The sequence below is a fragment of the Camarhynchus parvulus genome, chromosome 3, assembly GCF_901933205.1.
Source record: "Camarhynchus parvulus chromosome 3, STF_HiC, whole genome shotgun sequence".
Taxonomy (NCBI): domain Eukaryota; kingdom Metazoa; phylum Chordata; class Aves; order Passeriformes; family Thraupidae; genus Camarhynchus; species Camarhynchus parvulus.
In genome coordinates, this window is record NC_044573.1 from 48,901,903 (window position 1) to 48,924,883 (window position 22,981).

General features: G+C 39.7%; 1 protein-coding gene across 5 annotated transcripts in view; it reads right to left on the reverse strand.

The window, feature by feature from the left end:
* MAP7 (microtubule associated protein 7) overlaps positions 1–22,981 on the reverse strand; it is a 99,542-nt gene that overhangs the window by 47,948 nt on the left and 28,613 nt on the right. For all 5 annotated transcript variants that reach the window (XM_030946171.1, XM_030946170.1, XM_030946169.1 and 2 more), the window contains exon 2: positions 100–168. In XM_030946171.1, coding sequence (XP_030802031.1) covers positions 100–168 — 69 coding nt within the window. The remainder of the gene's footprint in view (positions 1–99; positions 169–22,981) is intronic.

Consider the following 22,981-nt stretch of genomic DNA (forward strand, 5'->3'; position numbering starts at 1 on the left):
CAAAAGCAACAAACTTTAGAAGTTCCTGTGACAACAGCTGTTTTCCATGCACCATGGAGGCAAATAGCCTCAAAACATACAGCATGCAGAATGGTGTACCTGGTTTAGTTCCAGCATTGCTTTGTCCTGAAGTGACTTTCTTATCTTGTGTTTCAGAACCTTCAGTTGCTAAAATAAGGAAGAAAAGAAGATATTAATTAACCATTTTACTCAGTAGTAGGTCACTCACCTTACTATATTGAAACTTAAATATTGCTGTATTCCCTTTAAAATCAGACTGTTCCAAGATGTCACCTTAATGCCATTCTACATCATTTTGCATTAAAAACACCCCAAAAGCAGAAAGCATTCGAGCCACAATACAAGTTCCCAATTCAAGTTGAAGAAAGAGTCACAAGAAGATTTCATTTTAGCAGTGTGTTTTGATAAGACTTATAAGATGACTTGCAGATGCCAGGTTTCTAAAGGTATGGTACAAGATACTTGTAAAAACTTCTTTACAAATTGCACATCCATAACGCAGGACTGAAGAGGGGAGCATTAGGGACCTGAATGAAATATAACTGAGGAGATATTCCCATTATTTGCAACAGACTTTTGATTGGGCCCTACCAGCCTAGAACAAGATCTAATTTTGGAGTTCTGAATGCCCTTTCAACAACTCTTTATAAAGAAAAAAAAAAACAACAGAAGATCCATTACTATTATTCAAATCAAAACCACATCCTTGGTTCAGCATCTATCTCTAACTAAAAAAAAAAAAAAAAAAAAAACAAACCAAGAAATTAGATGCCAGGATTTTTTCATCTTACTACTCATCTTTGTACCCAGCAGTTCCACTATAGGGGTGCTGGAGTCTAGAACACACCAATCTGAGAACAGCCTAAAGGCAGACTGCAAGAATTCTAAGAAGCCCTCCAAAAACAGCTTGAAAGTATTTGCAGGCAGGGATAAAGAGACAGTTATAAATAAAGCCTAGGGGATGAAAGACACCAATTCATTTGAACAAAAATATCACTAGAAATGAAAGTTGGAAAAAAACCCTGATTACTCCGGATTTAAAATCTAAACAGGCATTACTGTATTAGATCCACTTTAGAAAACATAATTAAAACAAATTTTCCTCAGAAGGCTCCAAGCAATTTCTTATGCACATCAGCTTTAACAATATACACTCAGCATAGAGTACCTCAGTGAGTTCATTCCCTTCATGGCCTCACAGAAATCTTTGTTTCCCTGCTTACCTCCTTCCACAGGCATGTTTCAGGATTAACACAGAGGGTAAAAGGTAGCAGGAAGAACCTGTATGCTACACATACTGTACCTTTTTTGCAGGGGAAAGTTGGGTGAGGGAAATAGAAAAAAATGCTGTTATCAAATGTTTCATGTTCAAGAGTAATGTTTTGCCAAGAACAGTGTTCAAAAATCACGTCATCTCACCAAAAAAAAATTGTAAATAATTGTCAGACAGTGTTCTTCTTGATGCCTGTATTGTCTCTTGCAAATAACCACTGTTCAACTTTAAAAATACTGATTCCAAATGACACTAAGAACTGTAACACCTTAAAGGCAGCCCAACATAAGATTTTAGTATTTGCCATTTTAAAGGCCTTATACAAAAGATTAGTGTGACCTATGGGCAGATGGATTGATTTTTGACAAGATAATTTGAGCACCCCTGAACTCTTGCACCACCAGGCTTGGTAGGATCTACCATTATAAAAATCCATACCTGGTGCTGGAACAAGTCCAGAGAAAGCCAAGAGAGTTGGTGCAGTGTCTGGAGCACAAGTGCTGTGAGGAGCAGGGGATGGGGCTGGGGGTGTTTAGCCTGGAGAAAGGGAGGCTCAGGGGGAATCATATCACTCGCTCTGAAAGGAGCTTGCAGCCAGGTGGGGGTCAGCTGCTTCTCACAGAACAAGAAGAAACATCATGAGGAGGAAATAGCCTCAAGTTGCACAAGGGGAGTTTTAGACTGGATATTAGGAAAAAAATCTTCCCAGAAGAGTCGTCAGGCATTGGAACAGGCTGCCCAGGGAAGTGGTGGAATCACCATCTCTGGAAGTGTTTAAAAACTTGGGGATGTGGCACTCAGGGCCATGGTTTAGTGGTGAACATGGCAGTGTTAGTTTAACTGTAAGACTTCATTTTAGAGGTCTTTTCCAACCCTAACACTTCTGTGATTCTAAACTCGTTACATCTTACCTCTCCCTCAAATTTAAGGTGCTTGTAAAACAAGCTTTTCTCCTGCATGTATCAACTATTTAGAACAATCTCAGAAAAAGTCCTATTGTAGGAGTCAAATTCCCATCAGCCTGGCCTAGGCTATCATCTAGAAGAGGAAACTCATAAAATAGTAAAAATACTGTTTCTAAGAGCTAGAGAGTACACTGATGCTCTAATAGTGTCAGCACAAATTTCTTTGCATCCTTCATACTGAGTATGTGCGTTATTTTCCACAAGCGCTGCACCATGGGATTATGCAACACTCCATTAACTTCAAAACTGTGGTTTAAATGCCATCCAGAAAATACACTTGCAAAAAAGCTTAGGTACACGAAGTAATACTTTTTCCCCATATTTCCTTGTCTAACATTTCCTTGGAATATTTTTTGACATGGTTTGAATACACATTCATATGACCACTTATCTGACAAGTGATGAAAAGAACAGATGGCACACCATGAATTTTAACGATGCTGGAGATCAAACAGGAATTGGCACAAGCATTTAGTAACCAGTGTAGGTGTGCTCCCACATAAAATACCTCCTGCTCTAGGATACAAACAGATTAATCAGACAACTAAACATCTAAAATCCACACCTAAATATTGACAACACCAGTTTCAATACCTAACAGATGCCAGAAGAGATATAATTTAACTACCTAATATTTGCTCTGCTGTTTATCTTGGACCACTACCTTTTCATAAGGGAATAAAAGTTGCATAAAGAAGTGTTAGAGATGGATTATTTTCTGAGAAGCACAGCTGTCTCTCTCAGCTCTGCCATTACTATATGGCACAGCTTTAAACAGAAAGCTGTACCTCAGCTTCTCTTTGTGGAAAGAGGGGAAAAAATAGGGGGGGGGAAAGGCAAGAAAAGATGTATGTATTGCTACTGAATAATATGCATTTGTAAATGCTGAGCTTTCAAGTAACACCAGATGCAGCACAGAATTCAGCATATATACCAGGGGCAGAGCTGAAAGGGATCCATAAGGATGACTAGTGCTAGGGAGGACCTCTGCAGGCTCTGCTTTGCAGCTTTGCTTTGAGCCAAGACAAGTACAAAACTGGCAGATTATTCCTACAAGAACAGTTTTGTATTGGAAATGAAATCTATTTAGAAATCTCTGATCAGTTTCAATATATCTATGTGTTCACAATCAGACAGGTTTAATAATACTTCTGTTACCAAGATAAGTACAAGCTCTAGACGGATGGACAAAGGAATTTCATAGGATGTCAGCTCACCCCATGTCTCACACAGCCATTATAATTACTGTAAATTCCTACAGCAGTTAATAATCTCTGTACCAAGTACCAGTACCAAAGTTTATTTCCTAAAATAGAAAAAACCCACTTTATGATAGCCAGAATTACTTTGAAAGAGCTGTTCCATGATCAGCATCTGTCAGAGAAAAATGCCTTTAATAACCTTACAGTCTAAGGTGCTCCTCTTAAAGTAACAAAACCAGTTATCTCCAGCTTGTCCAGAGGAGACCTCTGTGAGCAGAAGTAGGAATTGCCAGCAGTGGGAAGCAAAACAAACACAAAGAGAAAATTTATATTAAAAATATTCAAAGTTGAGGAAAAGGCTCATGAAAAACACTGAGAAAGGAGGAAAACTGTAAGCTTTTAGTGTTTCTTTACATGCCAGATAAGTGCTGGTCAAAGAAGACTGGCCTGAGAGACAAGGTCACATATTCAAGGAGAAAAACTTCGTTGAGAATTAGAGCCTCTGGGAGGATGTGCTGGAAAGCAGAAGGAACATTCACCCAGATGCTGGAAAAAACACTGAATTCCAAACATTGAGAGACAAAGCATCACACTGGCATTTTGACAGGCTTTTTTAAAAACACAAGAGTTGTGCAGAATACAAACACTTGTTTTTCAGCCTGTGGCACATCAAGCACATATTTGCACAGTGTGAACCAGCTATTCCCAGTGAGGTGAATGGCAAACCAAAGGCCCCACAGCAAGGCTGAGGAGCTGGAAAGAAGATGCTTAAGCTCTGTTCCATGGGAGAAGGGAATCAGCCACAAGACAGAGGCAGTTCTATTTCCAGAAGGTCTCTACCTCCAGAAGTGTAAGTCTCAAGAGATTAAGTGCAGTGTGAAGGGGCACTTGGGGAACACAAGCAAGAAGTGCTGCTGAGACCTGTGCCAAGGTCAGGATGTGCACAGCAGACCCCTCAGAACTGCATCCTAGCCCGGGTCTGGAAAAGGGAGCTGTGCGAGGGCTGCACAGCTGTGGATGAGAGCACAAGCACAGGAGAGCCCAGGCCTGCAGACAGCCATGGCAGTGCAGGTACACCTCTGGGTACAGGGTGCCCTGAGCACCAAAGGGGAAAGACCACCCTCCAGTTTCCCGCTCTATTTCTATAAGTGTGAGAGAAGTTACTGAGAAGCAGCCATGAGAAAAAAGAAACAGCTAAATCAGAGGAGGAGGGATTACAGGGAAAAAAGAAGAAAATCTAGCTATTCTGTACCTGCCACTTATCATCTAATCCCCCTGGTATGACTGAACAACTACTTTTTTTAGCTGTCAGAGAGTACTGGGTGTGTGTGGGATGGGGAAGGCTTCAGAAATGACAGCTGGAACAAACTCATGCCTCAGTAAAAAAGTGCTGCCAATACATAGCAGAGGAAATTCAGCATTAAACAGGGAAATTTAAAACAGAGCTAACTGGGAACTGATATATTCTTTACTCCTTAGCATCTAATCCTGGTACCTCCAACTACTTCCTTGTGAACACTGCTCAAAAAAAAAAAAACCAAATAAAAGCCCCACTCTTAAATTCCCTCGTTTATTTTATATAGCATGTCATACCTGACATGCACAATATAAAAATGCATAGTTAGAATTACCCAGAATTAAGCAGAGAACAGAGTATTCTAAGTTTGTATATGTAATAAAGAATTGGGGCTAGTCTAGAAAGTTATGTCTAGACACTGGGAACAGTGGCTAGCTAGCATGTCAGTCAAGTCAGAGGCATTGCTGTGCTAGGTAGAGCGTGTTGAAAGTGCAGATACAGGTCAGAGGTGACAGAATTTATTATTTATTAATTCAGAAACACATTAAGACCAAAATCCTGAGTACCTGGCTCAGAATAAGCATCTGAGCATTCAGCAACTGGCTGTTCTGTTCTAAGGCAACATCACTGAAATTTAAGACTAAAGAGTCTCTTTAATGGGAAAACTAAGTTGTTTATCCAAAAAGCAAATTCCTGTGAGCCATGATCCAGGAGCTGAATACATGGGAAAGCAGAAGTCAACACAAATTAAAGTTTTTCCAGTACTTGTGACTTTTGCCTCTTCTTACATCCGTAGTTTATGAATAAGACATGCAAAAACTACTCTCCATATTTACAGTAAAAATATATTTTGCAAGTCCTTAGAATTTCACATTCTTTGTGTTATCAATACTGTCTATATGTATTTAGACAAACATTATACTAAGTAATATTTTAGTGCAATTTATTGGTTTAGAGTTAAATAATGCATTCATTCCATACTTGCACCCCATGCTTACTTTTTATTTGCATTTTAAAATTGCAATCTGAGGAACAAAGGACAGCAATCTTTGCAGAGATAAATAGGTCTCAAAGCTCTGTGGCTGGCCAAAAATTACTAAGATGCATGCAGTACAGCTGATAGATAAAAAGGTAAAAAAAACAAGCATCTGGATGTTTAATACTAAAATCTTCAGAGTAAGTCAGGACAAAATTATGATCTGCTCTCTTCTTCAGAGTTGCTGGAGTGGATAAGTTGTAAAGAACCCCATTTAAAAACTCATTTGTCAGACACTAGTTTTCAAAATCCACTTGTCAATAATGACTCTGAAACTTCCCCTCAAGAGGAGAGTGGGGTGAGTGTTGGCTTGGAAGCCTGTTCCAGCACAGCTGGAGACAATATTTTCCAGTGCTTCTGCACTATACTGAACATTGGACAGACCAAATTTCTTATGCTGCTGCTTCTACCATCTGTGTCTGAGCTGAACACTAAGTCAATGGTACTCCTCACTGTCACAGCATAAGCACACTGGAGCACTAATCTTGTTCAGGGCCTGTTACACTTTTCAGAAGATTATTATAAAACAGTACCTTGAGTGAACCAAAATCACACTGCCACCAGCACTGGCTTTGCTTTATAAACTCCTATGCGCACAAACATAACTATTACCAAAGTCAAGTCCTTCAAAACAAGATAGGAGGGAAATTCTCACCTTAAATTAATACATGCTACAATGTGACCCTGCTGAGAGGCTTGAAAATGGATTAGAGACCCAAACACAACAGTTGGTACACAAAACCAAAGTATCTCCTCTCATCACCAAAATCCATTTATACAAACTGCACAGAAGAGCTGTGTCCAAGACAGTTACTCTAACACTTCAACTGTATAGGAGCACAGCACTACGCATTGGCATTTTATCAGTATAAAACAGCTCCTCCTTTTCTCCCTTTCTGTAACAACTTAGAACTTCCCTTCTGCACAGGAGGTAATAAATGTGCCTTGCATGTTGCTGCTGGCCTCCAAAGCACAAGCAGCCTGACAGCAGTCAGCTCCTATCCACAGACATTTTGAAGCAACCTCCATCCTTTAAAGCCCTGCCTGCAAAGCCCTTCCTGTGTAGCAGATGTGCTGTCCTGCTAGTTGGCAGATGCTCCCTGAGCAGTAGCTGAGGACAGGAGCAAAAAGGCACACTAAGAAACCTTTGCTAACACTTACTATGGACAAGGAGCTTCCTGGTGCTTCTGGGAAGGTTCAGTGACCAGTTCAAGAGACAGGCTCAGAGCAGTGCTGGAGGTGAGCTCAGATCCTACAATTATTTTAGTGCAACAGGATGGCAAACAAGGGAAATACCTCTGGAGATTGGAGGACTGTAAGACTCAGCAATAGGTTGCAGGAGGGACAAGGAGAGCACAGCATGAACATGCCTTTTGCAGAAGCTCACAAGAGATGTCAGCTTTCTAGGGAATGGGGAAACCAAGATACTGATGGTGCACTGACTGTCCCTTATTTCAGGTTAATCCTTTGGGGAAGGGCATACAAATAGGAATACAACTGAAGCATCAGCTTGGAAATTTTACACATGTACTGTCCATTCTATTCCACCCAAAAAAACCAAGCCTTCTTGAATGCACTGAACACCAGGTTCAAAAGAGACACTAGAAATATTTCTCGAACAGAGCTACCATTTCAGAAGAAAAACAGAAACGCATCAAAAACGACTCTTTCAGGCTTCTTAATTTAAATTCTTCAGAAAACTCTTGGAAGGATGGGTAGGGCTATACCATCCAATCAAAATATTTTTATAATAAATTTTTGTTCTAATTAACAACACAGATAAAATTATTTCAAGAGATTTTCAAGGTTTTGCCAACTATTATAGCAGTGATAGAGAAAGGATCTGAAGGAATTCTGCAGAAGGCCTGGATCTAATGCACTCCAGTGTGTTAAAACTAAAAACTAGATTTCTGTTTTGAAACAATAGAGACTTGTACCTAATTCTGGTTAGATGTCAACACTCAGATTATCTTGTTAGGGGAAGTAGGTTTAAGTGATTTCTAAATGAACTAAGGTGAAGAAAGAGTATTTCCAGACTACAGACCAGTTTGCTATTTTTAATACAGGTAATACAAGTCTTCACAACTTCAGATAAAAACTTTTTGAAACTTCCATCATTAGCAAATGGAAAATGCCTGTTCTTCTACAGTCTAAACAGCAGTACTTAGAAAGTACATTTGCAGGTTGGAGGTTTGAGTCAGAAAAGTGACAGAATATCTGTGTTTCATTTCTATTCACTGAAACATGAAAGCAAAGTTCATGCCTTATTTAAACATGCCTATTAATTAAGTTTATATTTAAATATTTTCAATTCTTAAAAGTCAATGCTTTAGTAGATCTTTTTATACTTCCAACAGTGTGGAACTTACCAGTCTGGTTTGCAAATATAAATAAATTATATGACACCAAGCTGCAGTGACCGTCCCAGTTCTTTTTGCTCTGGCACTTATCACAGAAGTCTACACAGTTGCCAAACAAAGCACTGTTACCAATGCTTCCCATCTCTAATGTCCTAGCTGAGCAAAGCAGAGTGAAAACTCACCAGCATTAGTGCTTATTCCTCCCAGAATGGTATAAAACTTGCATTGCTTTCATCATATAGACTAGAGAGATAAACACAGCTAATTCAGCGCTCAACTGTAAAACATTAAAGACAGAAGCACAAATACATTTATTTGGAAACAATACACAGACATAAATCTGGATGATGCAACTGGCTATAGGGAAAGGGTCAGCTTTTTTTTTTTCTTTTAAAGATTAAACTTGTATAACTGCTCCATTGGGAGATGCATATTTATAAAAGATTACTTTTAGCTGACTACGTCAGCTTTAAAAAGCATTGTATCCTAAAATATTAAACAATGTAGAAGATACCAAACCAAATGCCTTTGTAGGGAGAGTTAGAATCTCTTAAGGATGATAAAAAAAACACAGAGTTTGTAACAGCATTTTTTAAAAAGGTGACACTCATATTCTCTGGATAATGACATTTCATTATTTCGCTGCAATATAAAACAAGGATACTAACATGAAAGGAGCCCTGGAAAAAAGGTTTTCTGCTGAAAAAGCGTCTGCTATGAAGCCAGTTCTGCAGCTGGCCAGAAGGCTAGCAAGCTCACCCAAACACAGATGAGACACGTGAATGGAAGCTTTTTAATTACACATCACCAAAATGAAATCAGAAATGTCACTGCCTGAAGGCATGCAGGACAACCGCAGTTCCAGACAGCCAGTAATTTGTGCTGTGCAGCCTGTCTTAGGGCATGAGCTCTCCAAACACCAAAAGCAGGCAATGTGCAAGATGCAGTGATTTATTTGTGAGACTGTTACACAAGGGCAAACACCTTCAGCCAAGGTACAAGAGTAGCAGATGCTTCTCCTCAGATTTCTCACTGCTGCAGGCAGCATTTGCTACCACGATGTCAGAGAGATTCCCATACCCAGGATCAGTGTCAGTGTATTGCTGCAGTAGCTGTACATGGAAGGTCACCTCAGACATTATGAAATGAAGCACCTGTACAATTTTCTAGATGAAAAACTCTTCTGGACTTAAACCAGAGATCATGCTCCAAACTATGAGGTAATTCCTGTGAGTAATTCCAAGGTACAATGAAGCTTACACCTACTGCTGAGAAATGGAGAATCGGGCACAGACCAGCCTGCTTTCTGTATCACACCGATTCCAAGGTGAGATTGCTTGAATTGCAGAAAGAAACTTGAGTGTCCCATTATTTGATACCCTCGCTCAGAGGGCACAGTGATCAAAGCATATTGCAGCCTGTGAGTGTTAGTGAGATAGCAACTGCAGCAGAGTGTGGGCATGGAGAGAAAGGGAAAATGGATACATTGCTCTATTGAGCAATTTGATCTTGAGATACAGTTATTTTTGAAAACAGTGCAATCTCTTTAGTCTCAAAGAAAAGAGGACATAATCACTTCTCCCTGCTGAAGTAAAATAAAATGAAACATTCTTTTGATGCAATACATATTTTTAATTTAAATGACTATGCTACAAAATTAACAATATCTACTGATTAATTTAGGATACTCCTGCCAACACAGAGCTTTTCAGACAACATAGTGCTTTCTTCTTGCCACCCCACTGACATACACAAGTCACCACATCCCTCCTGAACTCAGTGCATACCGATGCTTTCCTCTATGCTTTCAACTCTTCTAACTTAGCTCCATGTGCACTGAAGTTCATAGTTACCATCCCAGTGACTTCATGTTTTAGACAGAGTAGGCCCATAATAGTTGTTGTTCTGCCCACAGAAGAACAGGATGAATCACAGAATGGTCTGGGTTGGAAGGGACCTTAATGATCATCTAGCTCCAACCCCTCTACTATGGACAGAAACACAGTCCACTGGAGATCAAGTTGCTCAAAGCCCCATCCAACCTGGCCTTGGACATTTCCAAAAATGGGGCATCCACAACTTCCTAGGCCACCGGTTCCAGTGCTTTACCATCCTCATGTGAAAAATTCCTTCATACATGGCAGCATACTGATCATTCAAAAGCAAGGCACTACTCTTTTTCTGTGTCACAGTAATTAATTCCTATCTACAGCACCAAGTGATTCAGTTGCCCTGTGGGGACGCCCCCTCCACACACACACCATTTTCAGGTGCAGTCTCAATGTGCCCTGTGTAAGAACAAACAAGTGTTATCTTCACCGACATCCAGATGCTGAGCCTTGCCCTTGCCAGGTGAGGTTTAGACCAAGGAAACTAATGAGGTTTTAGAACCGCTTTTTTCCATAGGTAGGAAATTCAGATTTTTGCTTGAATAATCTCTCTCTGCTGCATGTGCAGCTGCAGGCACACTCTAAAACTAGGGCACTTCAGCATTTTACACACACACACAAGAGCAGCTGCAAGAGGCGTAAGACACTTAACAAATGAAATGATATTAACTTTTTAAGCATAAGAAAGTTCAAAAATAGAACTATTCTCCTTCAAAGCCTTCTTTCTTTGGTTACTCTGCACTGCCACCTTACACAACTATACAAGTGAGACTAGAACAGAACTCTCCCACTGCATTTAACATCTCCCTGACCTTCTGGGTAGCTCCAATCACTTTCTTTCTACAGAGCTTCAGCCAACAGTACAGCAGCTCTCACTGGATTCCAGGTAACTGGCCTGCCACACAAATGACAATTCCCTCACTACCCATACCCATTAAAAGACATCTACAATAAAGCTTATGAGAAATCCATTATCCAAGATCTCCCATCCTCTGCTTTCAATTACTTTAAACTCAGAATCACTGTATCTGCTGAACTAAGTGAAGTCCTGGCCTTCATCCCATAATTGCTTTAAAGCATCTTCAGCCTCATCCTTTAGCATCTAGGAAGAAGATGGGGTTGCAAGAGAAACTTTGTTCAATTACCTCATTTGGGAGAGAATTAATGGGCACTCATCACAATAAGAGAAACAGGACATTTTCAACCCAGCCTATTGATTTAGTGGCTATTTTCCTTAGTCATAATAGAAGTACATTTGCACAAACAGACAAGTGGTTTTAGACTGAAAGTGTTTCATACCCATTGTGGTTTAGTTTCACAGGACAACTCCCAAGAAACTACTCTGCACAAGCCCTGACAACTGCCTTTGGTGAGATCTTATCAAACCTTCCACCAGAGAACGAGTTAAATTAAAGATGCTCAAAAAACAAGAAGAGAGGATGGGGGGAAAAAAAGAAGTATTATTTAATGCTAACAGTCTAAGGCATTAGTACTCCATGCAAAGGAACATGGGGTAAAATTTACTATAATTAGCTATAGAGCTGCAGAGTTTTCTGTAAGATTCAGCTTCTAAATAAAATAATGAAGGAGCACACCCTTTTTTACCAAGAAAAAGTTCATTGCCATATGGGTTTCATCTCCTGACTTGGCACCCTGAACTGAATGTGGGAGAGCCGTGTCAACACCAGAATCCGCCTCAGGAGTTTGACTTGGCTGAAAAGCCACGTTAGGCATTACACTGAGATAGCTACACTGCTCCTGGTACCTAATTATCTTCACACAACAACACTTTAGGCCACTTAGATTTATGCCTGGCACATTTGCTGCGATTTCTCTTCCAGACAGATAAAATCTAGACTATCTACAAATTAGTGGGATCAATACAAGTAACATAGGTAATCACTGCTGCAGGTTTTCTTGGGCAAAGCTCCCTGTAGCTCAAATTTTGTGGAGATCTTCAAAGTCCTCCTTCCAGCCTCAGGAAAATAAAACATGAATAATGCCTGCAAATTGCTATAGCAACAACCACCTCTCAACTAAAGACAGCAGGAAGATTCACAGAAGCTGGGCTTTGTTTATATAGCCTACTCTGTACAGACAATTATTTCCGAAACAGAACTACAAAGGCTCCGTGCTGTTATTTAGCAGTTGAGCTCCTGGATGCACACATTCAAGCCATTACTCTAATTCAGAGTACTCTTGCCTGAGGAAAACAGGCAGTTTTCTGGTAGCCTGCCTCTGCCTCGCTGGAAGGGATGCTGTAACTACTTAGAGCAAGTGCAACACTCCATTTGCTGCTTCTTCTCCTGTTCTTTTTATATAAAAGATCTGTGCTATGACTGCAAGTCAAATAAAATGAGCATTTAGTGTGGCGCAAAATGCATGTACACAGAAACAGTGCAGCAAAAAGGAATGTTTCCTACCATTGCTGAGCAGGGAACAGAGCTGAAACACTGACTTAAGAAAATATATTTCTGTTGCATGACTTATCCTTAATCACTTCAATCACTGTCAAAAACAAAAGCTGTGCCAGGCCCACACTATCATATTAAAGGAGGCAGAAGACAAATATAGCTAATAGCAGCCAAGAGCTCAACAAGATTCTCAAGACACCACTTTCTGGAAAACTTGTGTTTCAAAGTAAACATCATAGGAAACTGGAAAATTTATCTTCAATACAGGGAGCTGCTCTTTACTGCTGTCCAGCTGTCAGGAAGTAGGGCTTCCTGAAGAGCTATGTACTGCTTGGCAGAAAGGCAGCAGATTCTAATTGCTAATTACAACGCCCCATGCACAGAACTGAGTCTGCACAAACAATCTTAATAATTCCTGAGCTCCATGTATTTGGAGAAATTATAACGAATGAATATGGTGTTTAGGAAGCTAAAGGTATATATTTCAATCAGAAGGTATTACATGCAATCTTTAAATAACACCGACAGTTACTTTAAAAAAGTCTTTATTATGAATACATCAAATGGTTACTAGAGCTCTTTGGCCTTTGTTTAAGAAAAATGCAACACAAAAAACAAAGTATATTTTTTACTCAGGTCTCTCTCAGACCTGAGGCTGAGTGTCACACCACTAAAAAGTACATCTTGTCTCTATACACTGCCATCCCACACTCTCCACACAAATCCACAGCCTGCAGAAGTCTTTTAAAAAACCAAACCTTGTTTCTCTATAGGATCTCCATGGGAAGGTGATTTCTCTTAGACACAGACCACTCTATTGGCAGCACAAACATTTGCCCTAAGTCCAGTACTACAACAGCTCTTTGTATCTCATGAAAGCATAAAACATTCGAAGTCCACGAAGGTTCCCTTTTAGTTCCTTAAGCATCAGTGTCGTTGGCTTTCCAAGCAATTGCTTGTTAGCTCTCCTGGTGATTCCATTGCTGGACTATCATAATTTGCAGTTCTTAGGCCTTTGGGGACATAAATTTAATTTTTTGCCCCTCTACAGTCTTCAGAGAAACCTTTTGTCTCTGACTGAGTCGCTTTTATTTTAAGCATGTTCCACAATTTCAAAACCAATCTGAAATGATTCAGCCATATTCAGGTTAGAACAACCACTGAAAATTATGTCTTCTGAAAAAAACCCACATGGGTGGTTGCTACTGACAATAAATCAAATCCAACATTTCAGTTTTTTAACAGAAGTAAGAAAAATCTTTCCTTACCCCCTTCACTGCTTTTAGTTCAATATATATATATGTAGTCTGTATATCCAATAAATCAAATAGGGTGTTTAAAAAAAGTATTACTGTCATTGTATTTGATGCCTTATTTACTTGGAGAAAATCCACCATGGTGCTGTTTGGATTGTGTCTAAGAGACAAAACACAGAATAAGTGTTAAAGTTGTTGCCTTGCTTTTCTGCTCTAATTTTTAATTGGTTTATAACGATGACACGACAGAATATGCAACCTAAAACATCTGACTAAGCACAGCAACATGCTGTAATCAGAAGAAATCTATTTGCCAACAAGTTTTAAGAATAAAAAACAAACCCAGATATTATTTCAAACTAAAACCCTCCAGTGTTCAGTATTTTGCTACAAAGGCCTCTCATTCTTAACACAAAGATGTGCACAAATCTTTGCTTTTGGACTGTTTCTAGTAACTCAACTACAAACCCTCAGAAGATATTTGAAGTTTCCATTAAGCTGTATCATCACAGCCTCAGGTATGCAGGGCTACTGAGATAGATCAAAGCCTGACTTCCTCCACAGTTATTTAGCCTTATTGATGGGAGGGCTATTAATTTCCAATAACACAATCACATCCTTAATTACTTGATAGTATGTCATGTATAAATTGTATTAAACAAGGTGCAGGGTTAACTTTCACACTGAGATTTCCTAACTTTTCAGTTCTTGAACTTGAAACCCTAAAAGTTAACCAAAAGCTTGCATAATGCACTGACATATATCAGTCACCAAAATTTAAGAATATACAAGCATTAAAAATAGGTAACTTTACATACCAGCAAGATTCCTTTCCACTAGATGCCCTCCTATTCCTCTTATCCTACTGAACAACATATTTGGCCCCTTTCCTCACTTTACATCCTTCCTCCATGCCTTCTCAATCTCCTTCTCTTGTTCCTGAAGTTGCTACACTGCAACTCTCTTCTCTTGCCATTCTCCTTTTTACCCCTGTAGTTCTCTGCGCAGAGAGAATTGCTCAGATTGTTCTAACCCAAACACCTCCTCACGCCCACCTCTCTCCTAGAGGCATCACATCACTTTTGCTGCAAGGTAGTAAGCCAGCAGGTATCTGGGCAGTACGGGAGGAAAACAAGCCTCTACACTCCTAGTTGGTGCACCTGGTGCAAAAGCTGCCTGCAGAGACTGGGACTTTTTTCTCCTGGCTGCTTCTCCTCAGACCCCGGAGCTCCAGGGAGGACCATGCTCGACTTATTCCATGCTCAAATTATTCGTGAATAATTTGAACACTGATTAGACCAAAGCATTTGAGAGGAAAGGCTGCTGCCTCAGTTCAGCCAAAAATCCTGGACAGAAATATAACACTCAAATGCTGAATGCATCCCTGACAGGCATAAGCTGTGATTCTTTATGCCACTAATTTGAATAGATTCGCATAAGGTCAAGAGGAGGCGTAGCTCTAAAACCAAATTTATACTGTTCCCAGTTTCAAATCTTTTCATTAAAGCCTTGTGCCCTTAAGCCATCCCTTGAGACTGATACTAAGATTTTTATTTTTTTTCAAATAGCAGAATTTCCCTATTTCTTTCCTATGTCTCATTCTTTAGAAATTGGTCCACTTGCTGATGATGAAGAAAACAAGAAGTAGGGAGAGAACCTGGCAAAAGAGAAATAGAGGCCAAACCATTTAAATCTATCAAAGTTGTAAAGAGACTGAAACAAGACTCTTTAAATGGGAAATGTTATGCAACCTTTATTATTTGCCATCTGCCTTGTAAAATTCAAATTAAGCATGAGAACGATAAAATTCTCACTTGGGGTTATTTTATTATGCAAAGCATCTTGATTTTACAACCTCACTGAAACGCTTCATGGAACTACAGCTCTTTAATACAATAAAGTGGCCTCCTCTTTATCGTGGATTGAGAAAACAAAGAATTTAGACCTCTAAGCCACACACTTCATGGCAGCAGCCCAGCCTTCACAGACCTACCAACAAAGATGAAGGATTCCAATTGCTCTGATAGCAATGCTAAAAATAGAGTTTCATGAAAAGTCTTTAAATTTTACCCCAGAAACAATGAGGCCTTGTTAACAATAATGTATATAATGTTTTTAACATTAATAATATATTTTATATATTTTATATATTTTGAGTCCTTGCCTTTAAAGAGTTTTACAAGAATTGGTAGACTAAACAACAGTGTACCAAGTGTACCTCTAGAGTTATTTTGTTTTAGACCATGTTTTTGGTTCTGATTCTATTGTTTTGTCAACCAAAAGAGAAAAAATGGACTGTCTCATTGGGGTGTTTATTGCAAGTGACTTACATCAGTACCACACTTCAAAGGCAACCTATTGCTCTATGATGCACATCAAATATTCCACTTCAGCACAAAAAACAAAGCCTCGCAAAAATGTATGCATTACATAAAAAAGGAGAAAATGGATGCTGCAATCACAGTATTTGACTCTATGCAGAAATGCATTCTTCAGCATATTAGAGTTATATATCTGAAAGCCCTGGCAGATTGTGCTGGATGCCTGAGACAGCAGGTCCAGTAAATTCAGACAGGCTGACCACACCTCCCTTCTTTCCCTTGAACAGGTGAAACAGGGATGGAAAAGTGCTCAACACTGCTTCACCTTCAGGCAGGTCACTCAGGCACTGTCCTCCAGGCTTCCCCTTTGCTCACAGAGACAGTGGTTTGGAGGCTGGTTGCCAGAGCCATTAAGCCTTCTTGTGTGCAACCAGCAAACAGAACTGGCTCCATACCAACACTGCAATGGCTCCTATAAATTGCCTGCAGGATCCCCACACTCCCCTTCCTGGCTAGACTAAAGTATAACTATAAAACTTTGGTTTATATGGGAGACACACACTGAGTTTTGTTGCACAAAACTTGGGACCACATAGATCAGTTACTGCTTGAATCAGGCTGGTACTAAGTGCTTCCTGGGCTCCCTGTATTGCACTGTGGAAATTATTTTTAGGATGCAAATGGACTTATCTAAAAGGCTGTTCATTAAGCCTTGCCCAGGTGGACTGCCACTCCACAGGGAGACAAAACTCATCAAACCTGCTTCAACCTTTCATAAAAGTATTTTTGTGGGTAGTGAGTAGCTTACTACCAGTGAGGTTCCAGGCTACAAGATTATTAAAGCTCTATGGAATGTGACCAAAATAACATAATCCATGCCCACCTTACTGGTTTATCTTCATTCAACACAATGAATATTTCAAAGTCAATCACTCTCAAGCATGATGCTGCTGTGTAAGAGATCACCTTGCTTCACAGCCCCTTGATCAGCACAGCCAAGCAGAACATCGCTGACCAGGCTCTGTACAATTAGGACTCATATCACAACTACATAATAGAGGACACAATAATAAGATGCACTCTGTATCTTTTCACAACACTCTAAAACATTGCTTCCAGCAACTGGAGTGCCAACTAACTTATTTTCATTAGTGCTTACCTATTGCTCGGCCAGCTTTGCAATTAAAACAAACAAAAACAAAATAAATTTGGCAGCAGATGACTTTTTACTTCCAGCAAGCACTTCTCCTGCTTTTAATAGAAGATCAATGCCAGAAGCTGATGCAACTAGAGACACTCTGCAAAACTAAGGTTTGCCAGACAGCATTTTAAAGGTGCCCTCAACCTTTTCATCACCTACCAGTTCTTGTCTGTGAGCAGCAGGTCCAGCAGAGCATGAGTCCTAGTCAGTTCACTGATCACGTGCATCAAGAATTGTTTTGGAATGTGTTAAACTCATCTCCTGGTTTCTAGCACCCAGCTGCATTTCCCTTCCAGAACAGTGTTTAAGGGACGCCCCTGAGTACTACAGCCTGAGGCTCCCTCCAGCTACCTAAAGGCAGCGCCACCAACATTTCTGCTGGCCTGCCCCAGATTGGCCAAGCTCCAATCATTCAAACCATTCCTTTACAGAGAGCACAATCCCTCCTCTTTTACACTCTGAGACTAGCTCAGTTGGTGAGAACATGGTGCTAAAACCACCAGGGTCTGGGGTTTAATCCCTGTATGGGCCACTCACTTAAAAGTTGGACTTAATGATCCTTGTGCGTGTTTTCCAGCTCAGAATATTCTGTGATCTGTGACCTGCCACTCTGCTTTTTCTCTTTTCACCCAGTAAAGGGCCTGAAATACCTCTTGTGGCTCTTCAGCTGACAAGTCCCACGCTATGTATGGCCTGATAACAAGCCCGGGGGTGGATTCTCTCACAGCTGAGTGTTTGCTCTGCTGTCCATAGTCTGCTTTGCAGCACAGATCACAACAGATAAATGGGAAAAATGGTATCATACTTTTAAAATAACTTTGTTTGGGAGTATGTTTGAAGGGGATCAACAGCAGTTTTACTCTAAGGCCCAGAAAGCAGAAAAATAGATTCTGAAAAAAAAAATGAAGCAACAAATACACAAGCTCGTCCATCTAACAACACCATAAAGCTGAATATGAATTTTTTTTAATGTTAAAAACAGACATGTGATCTTCAGAGAGGTCTTGGGAACAGAGAGATTGGGAACTGATTGCAGCCTTCATAATAAGACAAATTATTATTCTTCTCAGTGCTCTTACACAATACAGACTATTTTGGATGGGAATTAGGCTGCCTGTAAAGCATACAAAGCCTCCAAACTACCACAGCTTTTCAACAGACTGCTTTTTTTAACTATTTATCAAGAGGATCACTATTCTTTGCCAATTTTTGAACATTCACACAGCTTTATAAATCTATCAGATTTTTGGACAGATCTTTCCTTGGCATTTCTACCACCTTGAACAACAGCACCTGATTCAAGGCAGCACTACATCAGTGCCACTATGCAAAGCCAGAGAGAAAGAGAACTACCCTCTATTTTTAAAGTTCCAAAATTCACTAACAAAAACTAATGCCAAACCCACACATTTTCAAACTACACAAATGAACAGTAATTAGTGTCACAGTGAACTAATACTCATACCTGCATAATTAGCAGTAGGTAGTCCTAGCTGTCATCTCCTCCTACCCTTCTGCAAATTAGGAGCAGTCTAAATTTAGCTATACAAGTTAAACCTCCCGCTATTGCTACATATAAACTGGGAATTATAACAATGTATTAATTATAAGCAATTATAAGTATGTATATACTTAAATATATTTAAGTTAATTTGAGATAGCAGCAAGAAAATAGATTAATTTGCACCCTTTATAGAGGTTTATTTTGTCTACATTTGATTTTATTTTGATGACACAAACAGTCTCACAAACCAGTAAGAGTTGATCCTGAGCTCAAAATCTTTTTCCTGAATTCTGTTGGTAAATAATGTGAAAAAATAATATGAAAATATTATTTTATATATTTTATATTATATATAAATAATGTGAAAAAGGAGTTCCAGCTTTTATTATTTTCTGGTAAGCCAAGAAAAGATTATTTTTATTTTGGTAGAAGACTAGACTTATGCAATTAGATCGTGCTAAATGTGTAATTTGTTTTCACTTGCAGAATGTTTATCACTTCATTCTTCCCCTCTTAGCTGTGCTCAATGTATACTGGAATAAAGTAGTGTGGCTTTAAAACCAAAACAATTATCATTCTACCTCAAAAGAACAGAAGTTCTATTGAAGAGGACAGAACACTTGTCAGTTCCCTATTTGGACAAAATTCAGACAACATGCCGAGTTACATGTAGCAGTGAATATGATTATCTGGAAGATCATCCTGATAATGTTGTAAAATTTATTTAAAAATAGGGCTGTTAATTATCTTCCCCTTGGAAGAATTAATGTTATATTTAGATGACGTGAATTTGTCTGTGATGCTCTCAGATCTCCGCTAGAACAATAATCTTCTACGGACGTTCCAAGGAAATCTCTTAAAGACATGCTAGTGAGTCATCTGGTCAGGAGCTAAAGAACACTCACTGGCTTTGAAACTGTTCTTCCTCAACATCTAATCTGGGATTAGATATTGTAATGATTAAGAAGAGACTGTAAGCAACCTGGGAGAAGGACACTGTACTCCAAGTAGTTCATGCATCACGTGGTGCTACTGTGAGTCAGGCTGTACAACTTCAACAGGAAACTAAATAACATATTTGCATATGTTGAAAACTTCTTTGCACAGTAGCAGTACTCACAGCTCTCACTCTATAAGCACCTCCTCCTATGCAGAAGATCTGCAGCCATTCCTTAAGACAAGAGACCATAAGGCATATATTTAAGCTCATTCAGGTTCTTCATCAGAGATCTGAACTGACAAATCAATCCCCAGTTGCTACAGAACAAGTTTTACTCTAGGTTTGCATGGCAAAACAGGAAAGTAAGGCAAGTTACAGGGACAGACAGAACAGAAAACAACTAGATTCCTCTGAAGCAAGTACAAATCAGAAGGAACCATACCAGTTGAGTGGAAAGAAAATACCTCTCCAATTCCAATACGAACCCAGAAAGTCTTAAATATGTCCCAGATTCACCAGTAGCTAACTGCTACTATAGGACAAGTCACCACTTCCCCTCCAGAACAGCTCTCAAAACAAGTCTTATGAGAGCTTAGTTTCCTAACCATATGAAACACTGGGCAAATAATAAACTACACTGTTACACGTAGGTTTTTGTATTTATTCATAAATATGAAATTCATTAATTCAAAATTTCTGAGGTATCCTGTATTGTTTTTAACAGACACTTTGTGTACCCAATGAGGTCTGAAGCTTTCTGTGTCCCACAGACCACTAGCTATTAAAAATTCTGGCCTCAAAACATTCTGAATACAAAGTGCTCAAGATATTCCTTCTCTACCTCACAAAGCCCTTAATCCTTCCAATGTAAATATGACAGTCCCTTCCCCTACAGCTAAGCAGCCTAAGGCAGCTCTTCCTGTTTAAGAGGTGGCCATCCAGCCAACTGCATACAATTAATTCTCCACCACCAAAGGCAGCACACCACCTAAACTCACTGTAACAAACCAGAAAGCCCACGCTGTCATGCTCCACCCTGCCCTTAAAAGCAAATGGTGGAAAATATTTTGCATTTGTATTCCTTTTCTTCCTTTTGACTAAACTATGCAAGTGACCTGAAATAATAAGCATGGGCTGATTAATTACTGCATGTGTTCCCTTCTGCAGAGCTGAAAGGTCAGTTGGGGTAAAAGCAAAGGGTGACTTGACGAATAAGACTAAACACTCCTGTTTTTAAGCAGCCACCTTGTTCGATGAACCACACACAAACCAAGAAAGGGTTCTTTTCACTATATGCACTCAGGCTTAAACAGACCAGCTGAGAAATAGTTACTGAACTACTAGCTCTGAAGAAAAAGCCTTATGTGGGCCTCCCTCCCAAGGCTAAGCGCTTAATGGCGTATTAAATATGTAGACATCTTAGTGCAGATTTCTAAGGATTTCTCTATATTTACATAACAGTTGGCAGTTCTCTCATCTGTGGTTGGAGTTTTTTGTTTGGGTTGATTTTTTTCTTCATAAAACCATCTGCAATGGTGTACTTGTTTTTACAGCTTTGTTTGTGTAGAAGAGGTGTTCACAACTGCATTTTCTCTTACTAAGTGCCACATTAGTACTCTTCTGGGTATGAGAACACAGATGTACCAAACAGCAGCAACCATCCCAAAGTGCATTAATCTGAGACTGCATCTTAGACCTGATTTTAACACTTTCTCTGACATGACTTTGTTACATTATTGCTGTACTTAAGTGTTGAAACGCAGGGAATCATACCGTGTCTGATTTTCAGAAGCCCTTCACGTTATACTGATTGAGGACTGAAGAGGAAATCCAGAGGGATCAGAGCAAGGCAACACTGAGTTCAGTCAGAAAATTTAGACACTTCAACAAACAAGAAATATTTCACTCTCCTACTCAAGTGGTCCTCCTGTTTTAACCATAAGGTAGAGAAAATTTACTGTGAAAAAGTTTCAGCAATCCCTAACAGTCCTCAAAGTCACAAAAGTTAACACCGAGTCCATTCCTAATTTTGCCGTCAATAATATCAGTCTTTCCACAGAGAAAAAGCAACTAGAGAGCAAGCAGGTGTTTTGAATCTAGCAAGATGATTATACAAAATTAGTTTTTCAAGGTATATAATTATCAAATTCTTAAATCACTTCCTTCAGAGACTGTAACAAGAGAAGGCATGCAGACAGGCTGAGCCACATAGATTAAGCAATGGAAATGTTAATTAAGAAAGTTATAGAAGGGAAAAGAAATAATCCAGTTCCTCTGCATTAGCATGTGGAGCCAGGGGCTCAGTTGCTACGTGGTGAGGAAGACTTATAAAGCAAAACCAAGTGGAAAGTAGAGCTCAGGCTTCAGAAGGGGAAAAGAGATAGTCAAATTTCTTTGTGTTGTCTCCTGCCCTCTCTCTTTACCTTCTGCATGCCCAGGGGACAGAAGTAGCAGTCTAACAAAAAAAGGGGCAGATGTTGATGCTAATACACACTCTAGGCTACACCAGCTCTCAAGGGGCTTCGTGGCCAGTGTGTCAGCCAGCTTCAAGGATGAAGCAGTGAAGAAAGACCCTTATAAATCTAATCTCTATTTTAGAGGTGCTTCTCTTATTGCAAATGTACGTATTTCACCAGGACTAGACGGAATACGTAAAATGATTTTTTCCAGGAGAGATGAACAAGCTTCATAAATCAGGGGCACATCACCCACTCAGGCTGACAAACTAGTGCACAGAGGGCACTACATCATGCCAGGCCCCTGGGAGTCTGGGGACACAGCTTCATTAAGCAAAAGAGCTTACTAACACTGACTGCAAGGCTTGAGGGACCAGCTCTCACTGGGTCACTGTGAAAACTACAGCAAGTACAGAGAGAGCCTAAGGACTCATTGACTGCTTCGAGTGTCACAGCCTCCTTTACAGGTCATGTTTAGGTCTGCTGTAGTCCTATGGAATATCACATTTGCTTCCATGTATGCATTCAGGCCATTAAAGTGTGCATCATTAAGAGCTACCTTTGCATTTCATACAGCTGAGGGAAGGACTTGGCTATGAGCTCATTAAACAAAGTCACTGGAGTGCCTCCTCCAAATCTTCCTCCTAAGATTACAATACCCCTCTGCCATTGTACAAGCATAGATCAAAGCAGCAGACATGTATTTATCATGGCACAAAACATGCTTTAGCACAAACCCACCATATTTTCCTCAACCAAAAGTGCACAAATAAGCTGTGACTGCACCAGTAGCAAGTTATTTCACAATAACCTAGTTTCTGAACTAACTACTCATCTGGCAGACCC